This window comes from Hyalella azteca, unplaced genomic scaffold (assembly GCF_000764305.2).
Source record: "Hyalella azteca isolate HAZT.00-mixed unplaced genomic scaffold, Hazt_2.0.2 contig17082, whole genome shotgun sequence".
Lineage (NCBI taxonomy): Eukaryota > Metazoa > Arthropoda > Malacostraca > Amphipoda > Hyalellidae > Hyalella > Hyalella azteca.
The window spans coordinates 111,429-120,634 of NW_025946882.1; the positions used below are offsets into that span (position 1 = coordinate 111,429).

A 9,206-nucleotide genomic window follows, 5' to 3' on the forward strand; every position below is an offset into this window, starting at 1 on the left:
ACGAAGAAGTACATAGAGAAAATATTTATAATAAACGACGAGATTGCGTCACATTAATGCCGGGCACAAAGACATCGATATTTGCAACAGCAAAGAATCTAAAGAATCCTGAAAAAATGGCGCGTCAAAAACCGTATCATTTGACTTTACCATATCATAACATATTAATTTTAAAATATTTTTACCTTGCCCGTGAATTGTATAAAAAATATAACTCAGTAGTCACTGCCGTGAGTGACAGACAGCGCATTTTCTCGTCGACGAAAACGTGAAGTCACGGACGGACAGACGAACCGACAGACGGACGGACATGACGAGCACAATAGTGCATTTTTCCATAAATGAGAAAATGCGCTAGAAAGCCGTATTGCTCAACTGATGATAAATTGTAGATAAACAAATCAGAGTAAAATACAGTGCAATGTACAGGGACCACGTGCATACCTCATGATTTATGGTCACGCATGTCAGAAAATGTAAAAACGAAGTATTGTTTATTAAACAAATGAATCGTTTATAATGAATTTATGAAGGAAAATGAAAATCCATTAGCTGCATCTTGGTGTGTTGTTCTAGTAACTTCTCGATAGTTCACTTTACGATGTAAATTGTCATCAAACTTGCAGCAGCCTTTTCGTGCTAACATGCTAAACAAAATCGTATGTATTATTTGTCATGCGTATAACTTAATAAATTTTAAAAATTAACACAGACAGAATTTTTGCCCTTGAATACGCGATATTTCATAGCAGCAAATTTGACTATTGATCACTCAGTTCTACATAGCTCTTCAAATCACGTAGGGATCGATTTCCGGTCAGTCTAGATTATATATATCAAGTCATAATTCATAGAATTAAGTTGGAAGTAAGTTTGTACATTAGTAAGTATATTTCACATCAAGTAAAACATTACTCCCGTCAAGTAAGAATAGCTACATCAAGCAATGGTTGCCAGCGTGACAATGAAGACATTGATATGGGAATATGTCATGCAGTTGACATGATACATGCAGACATGCATGCAACACGCTTTGACATGATACAGACATGCATGCAACACGCTGTGACGTGATAAAGACATATGCATGCAGCACATTTACGTCATATTGACAAGCATGCAGCACGCTCCCATGTAACACAGAAAAGCAATATATGCTTTGACATGATAAAAACATACATGCAACATGCGTTTGGGGGCAGAAAGAGCATTGAATTGATTGCCTAGTCATATCTGATATAACTGAACTTTAATCACAAAATCGTCGTATCAAAAATGTAGAATTCATCACTGAAATGAGTCACCGTCTATTTTTAGGCTGGTTTGTTGGTTTATAAACAACTGGGCATGTTGCAATATCCTATTCGTTATAATATATTTAAAAATAATAAAACAATATTCGATAATTAAACTTTTACAGCGAAACGCATTGAATAATTGACATGCAGACGGTTACAGCGTATCGTATCCTACTAAATGCATTAAATAGTTAACCTCAATAAAATTATTGTAAAATGCATACATTTTTGGAAAGATCAAAGAAAAATGCTTATAAAGCATTTAATACGTCAGCTGCCTGGAGGCTTCACAGGCTTATACTTTGGGTTTATATTGCAGAAACTTAAGAAATTCGAGGCCATCTTAAAGGAGAACATCTCGAGTCAGGTCGGCATCACCCAGAAGCATCATTTGCATCTCGCCTACTGACCTGCCAGATCTGTAACCACTATTACCAGTCACAGGGTCGACAAGCGATCATTGTTGATATAAAGTCATTGATGTCTTTGATAAACTTGCTTAGTTTAGTGTAAATGATCATCGATAAGATATTAGCAAATTATTAGGAATTGATCATTAAAAGAATAAAAATATGATTGATCATGTACCTGAGTATCGTTGAATAAAAATTCTTGTATTGCAAATTAGACAAGCGATCATTGTTGATTTGAAGTCATTGCTTGCTTCGGTAATCCTGCTTAGTTTAGTATAAATGATCATCATTAAGATATTAACAAGTGGTTAGGAAATGATGATTAAAAGGATAAAAATATGGTTGATCATGTACCTGAGTATCGTTGCATGAAAATATTTATATTGCAAATCGTATGCAAATTGAAGGGAATTAGCTAAATGTATTCTCTCTACGGTATTGTGAAGTGTTAAGTTATAACATATATATCATACCAATTCCATGCCTCTATCATAACCGCTCGTGAAAATTTATTATCTTATTCTCAAAATTTCTTAATTACTGGATCCTCTCATGCATGAAGAGGCATGTGTGAGTGCACTCTAGGTTATAAATTTACCTTGAAAATTTACCTTCTGTTTTACGGAATATTTTAATTGCGTGAGAACTGAACATTCGTGTTTAGGTTGATTGCATTGCTTTAGCAATGGTTGTAATTATTTATGCAGAAGGGAAGCATTTCGCTACTTTTGTAACTGCTCGTCAATATAGCACGCGAACATGAAATAATAAAGTTTATTTTTATTATTTCATTATTGCATGCATTGACAGTGAGAGGCGGTGGACATAATTTATTTTACAGCTTGTGTTCGCTCTGATGTTTTCGATCAAGTAACTTGAATTCTTTTAAATTCAAAGGCTTTATGTTCAGAACATGCATGGTTAAGATCAAAGTGCTCGAAGTTTTGGTTAAAGTTTTAGTCTATGACATAACAATTACCGGGCTGTCATCGTGACCTTTTGATCATCAGTACAAAGTTAGCTGCCAACGCGCTTTCATCTTGCGAGATTGAGCCTTTGCTGCGAAGGTAGTGGCAACACACATTATCTTAGCTGCCTCTTAATAATTTGTAATTTTTAAAATAATAGTTTGTTTATATTGTATTTTCCTTACAGCTAATTATTGTGATATCCATCAACACAAGTCGTAATCAATTACAATACTGAATGGAATAAGGTTGTAAAGGATCCTGCTTACGATGTTTTAGTGATTAAAAATTCACGACACTGTTCCAAAATTCGCATCGGAGTCTCAGCTAGGAGACGCAAGTAAGTTTATTGAATTATTGATAGCTGCACTAATAAAAATCGCATTTAAGAGGATTATCATGTCATCTTTAGAATTATAAATGCGATAATTGAGAAACAAGCAACAAATTAATTTCTTATTTTTATTTCTTAAAATAGAGTTAATTAGGTACCAGGAATAAACAACTGACAAAAATAGCCCTTATTTATATTTATGTATGACTGCAAGTTGAATGAGTTTCTAATCGCTTTATCTTTACTGGATTGAGACCGCGAACCAAGAAAAATTTTGACGCATGACAGCTTCTGATTTTGGTAATCTTTAGCAGAGGCGGCTTCAAATTTTGATTGGGTAAAAGGAATTCTGAAAATGACCTCTTTGATCTATTTATTTTTTATTTTTTTAACAGGTTTACGATGAACGACGAATATTTCGAATATAAATTTACCCTTCTTTATTTTGAATTAAGTGATCTACGTCAGATGAACAAGTCAAGTAATAAGTTTATCATTATTTCCTTCTCTTGAAAAAATGTTGTCGATGTATAAAGTAGAAGCAATTATTTATATCATTATTTTTACCCTGCATTTGGGCAGCTAATTTGGACGAGTTACCCCGGCTCCTGAGACCTCGGCAGCGAGGACGGCCTGCCTGCCGGGGCTGAAGGCGGTATATAGAACACACCAGCGTGGCCTGGGACTGCTGCGTCCGATATACTAAGAACACTTAGGATACTCGAGATACTCAGGATACTAAGAACGCAAAGGATATTAAGGATATTAAGAATACTAAGGATAATAGGAATACTAAGGATACTAAGGATACCAAGGGTACTAAGGGTACTAAGGGTACTAAGGGTACTAAGAGTACTAAGGGTACTAAGGTATTAAGGCTACTAAGGGTACTAAGAATACTAGGGATACTCAGGATATCCCGGATAACAAGATCACTAAGGACACTCAGGATACTAAGGATTGTAAGGACACTAAGGACACTAAGGACACTAAGGACACAAGGATCCTAAGGACACTAAGGACACTAAGCATGGGCTGCATCCCGTCGCTGCTGAGCGCCCTGCGTGGGTACCACGGCGCGCACCTCACGCCGCGTCAGGTGGCCAGGCAGCGCCGCCTGCGCTCCTCCAGCAGGGCCAGGCAGTGAGTCTTGGGGCCGGTCGCTACTAGCGATCAATTATTATTAAAATTATGCTAGGCGATCAATTATTAGATCATTAATTATTAACATTAACATTATGATAAGTGATCAATTATTAGATCATTAATTATTAACATTAACATTATGATAAGTGATCAATTATTAGATCATTAATTATTAACATTAACATTATGCTAGGTGATCAATTATTAGATCATTAATTATTAACATTAACATTATGCTAGGCGATCAATTATTAGATCATTAATTATTAACATTAAGATTATGCTAGGTGATCAATTATTACATCATTAATTATTAACATTAACATTATGCTACGTGATCAATTAGCGATTAATTATTATTAACATTATAACAGATTACATAATTTTTCATTATATTTGATTTTATTCATTAGAATAAGTTGACAATCCCTTTTATTATTTAAATTAATACTTTAAAAGGAATTTAGACTCCAAGGTAGGTTTTTTATTTAAAATTGCCTGGATTATCAACATACGGGCCAACTCATCCATACCAATGAACACATAAATTTAATAATTCCCATAAATAGGATCCAGATTAATAGGGTAAACTGACTAATTTCTTTGCACTCACTTTTCCATTATCAGAACAATTTAACATGAGCTGAAATTCATTGGCAATAATTCGGTCAGCCGTTCGCTGCCCTACTTCTACTTCTACTTGTAAAATGCCCTGGTCACGTGACAATTTCTAATCAGCTTTGTAGGCGACAGTCAAATGTGAAGAAAAAATGCAGATGACCATCGACTGCACAGATAATAGGTATCAGTGATAACCAGAACTGGTCCTTTTACCTAGCCAAGTGACGTCGTTAACCCTTAATTAAGTGAACCTAATTAATGCCCATAAGGACGCAATTAACGGCAATTAAGAACTCTCCTGGCTATTGACGTTGAAACGTCGTTAATTATTAGTGTATTTTCTTGAAACAACGATGTTATTCTCTTGAAACAACGATTGAGTGAGGGTGTTGAGTGAGGGTGTTGAGTGAGGGTGATGAGTGAGGGTGTTGAGTCAGGGTGATGAGTGAGGGTGTTGAGTGAGGGTGATGAGTGAGGGTGATGAGTGAGGGTGATGAGTGAGGGTGATGAGTGAGGGTGATGAGTGCAGAGAGACTGAGGTGTTGAATTTAAGCTCATCCTCAAAATGTTGCCATGCCCGAGATTTTATTTTTAATTTTTATTTTAATTTTAGGCCTGAAAAAGCGAGTCCCCCAATATATTATACGTCGTGGGGCACAAGATGCGAGCCTGCGGCTGACTAAGATTATCCTCCAGCCTAAACTTCCTCCTGAATTTATTCTGTCTTGTAACTGACTTGAACTTAATTTCATCCAAGCTACGGCACATCTTGAATTTGGCCTGACTTTAAGTCACACTTGCCTGGTGACTCTTCATAATTAATATCAGTCACAGGTTTACCCCAATTGTTAATAAGACATTTTCTCGCTCGATTGCATCCATTACTTGTCGCTGTTGATCATATCCGCTTATTAATTAACCTTAACCTCTTTTGCTTACGTTAACTAACAAAATGAGAATGCACGATGGCTAATGTTAAGTTCCGTGAATGCGACGGTATTATTGGATGAAGTTGACAGAATAAAGTTTACTGAGACATTCTAACTCGGAGTACTGGGTAATTTTTAACGAATCATTAAGAATCTGAGCAGCGATTGGCAATTTTATTCGAATAAACTTTGAATCGCATTCCGCAATAGGAGATTTTGAAGGAAGCAAAAGAGAGAAAAAAACAAGTCTGATTAAAGTAACCAGAGAAGCACTTGAACAGCACAACACCAGACGCGTCCACTTTACTGAGAAATGCGGAAATCTCTATAATACCGGAAATCGGAGGCATTTTCTGACGGGTTTGCGTCACAGTTAAAGGCATACTGATATGCCTAGAATGATCCTATAGTGTTGAAGCCTGCTGTGGAAATGATCAATAAATAAAAGATGGATGACGGTGGATGAAAGAATGTTTAAAAATTGAATGAAGAATGTTGATAAATTAACGCTCACAGGTTTCGTAACAAAGAGTGTGCATATAGGGGATGAACGTTCTGCTGTGTATTAACTAAGTAAGAAAATAATCAAGTTATTTTGAATTAACTTGAGTGTGAAAAGTTTTATGTTATGCTCGCAAGACGCAATCGAAAAATATGATTATCATTACGAAGTTGTGTGTTTAATGACTAATTTACAGACAAGTTAGAACCCTGAGAGCAGTGCTTCTGCGCGTCACTATTTGACGTGCGTTCCACCAAGCTAGGTCCCTCAGATTGGGGGCGAGTCCTACATTCGTCTTAATTATTCAAATATTGTCTTGTGTTAATTAAATAACATAATGTACATCCTCACATAGATTATAGGTGGAGTTGGGGTGGTGAAGTTTGTGTGTTCCGATTGTGTGTCTTCAGATTCCAGGAGATATACGGAGCAGAACAAACCACATCAGTGACTCCAAGTCTCAGTGATAAGAAATATGATGTAATTCAGTCTCATGCATTAGGCGTCACGAGGTTTGTAGTCATCTGCAATTTGGACGGAAGTAAAAAGTCGGGCTCGAGGGCTTTCTTGATTTGTAGTTTCTGGTTAATTTCATGTCGCTGGACGGCAAATGAATAATAATGGCCATATAATCTTTTAAAGGCCGGTAAATGAATAATTATTCATTTACCGGCCATTAAAAGATTATAATCTCTTAGATTGAAATAAAATTTTTTAAAATCTCAGTTAGCCTTCCGATTCAAACCGAATCGGAATTATAGGAAACGCATGAAATTAATATGTAAAATTTAGGTTCTTTAGCGATACAGCTATTCTAGTCACATATTATCCATTTATGTGGGGAAATTAATTTTCATTCATCTTGGCTTATTACATATATGATCTTTCGAAAAATGATTGTGTTTATATACTTGGAATATAAAGTTTAAATCAAGGTTCCATTTATAATTTTTTATCTACAATAAAACCCGTCCATGCACATCTGACATGGGACGAATGTGCCGTGCATCCCTTGCGGGAGGTTCACACAAAGCATGTTTTGGAATTTTTTGCGCTCATTCAATGCGCTAATTGGCACAAGAACACATAAATCCTGCTAATTAATGAAAATGTTTATTTAAATTACAAGCACGGGAGGCTTTACGGCACTAATTAATAATTTTGAATTCGGAAATTATGCTAGGGGATCACTATAGCATCCTTCCATGCAGGTGTGGTTCTAGGCTATACAGAACGCGTTTAAAAAACGTGGATAATTGCCGAGATGTTGAACCTTTTACGGCTGCCAAAATCTGCGGAATGCAAAATTGTCCAAGATAAGTGGCCAATTATTGACAGATTGCAATGAAATTCGTGAAGGTTGAGAATATTAAATTATTAATTGAAGTGGCTTATTGGTAAATATTTTATAGACTTTATTTAATGATCTTTAATAATTTTGTAAAACGTGACTCAACTGAGATTTAACCACAAATACGAAAGACCGAGGAGTATGCATGTAGTCAATGGCTTAAAATGCGTGGGTCTACTACAAAAGTATATCACTGGAGTCCGTTACAAAATGATCACCGCGCGACTGAAACGAATAATATTACTTTTGTTGAAGCGAAAAATATTACTTTGATGAACGATAAACTGTGTCTAGTAAAATGGTTGACTAATTTGGGCTTGTGATACTATTTTCGATTGACCGACTTCAAATTTCGACTATCTGGTACAATAAAGGATTTCCGTTAAAGAAGGATTTCTAATCCCGCATTATACTTTTGCATCCTTCATAAGAATTTTTATATCCCCAGAGGCCCAGTTCGGAAGGACATGTCAGCTCCCCCTTCCCCAGAAGAAGATGGGGATTTACGGTCCTTCAGTTTCGAGGCACCGGCTTCCCCAGGGCCTTCGCTCAGGAGCAAGAAGGCAAGCAAAGGCGGGGGCTCCCTTTCGCCTCTACCCCCCTCTGGAACCCCGAGGCAAAAAGCCCCTAAATTTAGTTTCTCGGGGAGCCGCAGAAAAACTCAAAATGTGAATTGAAATATAGACAAGTAGCCCAAACTGCTAAAATTATTTCTATGGTATTTCGTCACGAATGTTCCTAGAATCAACCTAAGAATCAATTTGTTCCTAGAATCAATGTCCCTAAAATAATGATTTGCTTTAACTTGGCATGAAGGATTCTAGATAAAAAATTGGAAGAATTTAAGAGAAAAAATATCAAGAGAAGTCATATTTGATCAAGGTATAGGTGTCGCTGGAAAATGTATGAGGAAATAGAAACACACAATAATATTATTCTACTGTGGCACGTTTTACCTCAGATTTATTCTATTGCATTCTCTTATCCTCTCGATGTATCAAACATGTAGCATTTACCTTTCGATTTTATCGCAACTCTGATATGAATGTTCTCAGAATCACAATGTCTACTTTATTACGTAAATGCAAATTAATTTTTAGCCACTTTTACCGCAAATTCAACTCAATTCATGCTCAGAGTTAGTCTACGTAATTTATTCATGATTGTGTTCACATATTACGTGTACATTGTGCATATCTAAGACATGGCTCTTTATTTAGACATAATAATATTAACGAAATTTATGAGGAAAAATGTATTATACTTTGTTAAATTCGGTGAATAGTTTTAAAGTAGTGTTTGTTAAAGGAACAATGAAGTAAAGTTGATTCCGCTTCATACTTTTCAAAAAGTCAAAAGCATTATTAAGCATAGCATATCTGGTCCTACCATAGCTCTTTAACTTGATATTCTATCTTCCGTAATAAAAAATTTTCACTCGGATACTCAATTTTCCTCTACCCTACATTATTCTAGTAAAAGCATTTGTGTAAAATAGTAGGCGTGGTGGTTCTGCGTGGATAATTCGGATGCTTGTATTGTTTATTGTTGGTAATATTCACGTGTTAAGGGGAGCGTCTCAGTCAAATATCGAAAATTTTGGCTTATCGGTTTTCTTGACTCATTTTGTAGCTGCTGAAAAGG

At 35.9% G+C, this 9,206-nt stretch overlaps 1 protein-coding gene across 1 annotated transcript; it reads left to right on the forward strand.

Annotated features, from left to right (window-relative positions):
• The first annotated feature begins 4,037 nt into the window (after positions 1–4,037).
• On the forward strand, positions 4,038–8,962 carry LOC125179382. Its single transcript, XM_047885149.1, has 2 exons — positions 4,038–4,156; positions 8,011–8,962. Exons 1-2 carry the CDS (start codon positions 4,044–4,046, stop codon positions 8,237–8,239), a joined length of 342 nt encoding a protein of 113 aa, XP_047741105.1. The 5' UTR covers positions 4,038–4,043; the 3' UTR covers positions 8,240–8,962.
• Positions 8,963–9,206: the final 244 nt, after the last annotated feature.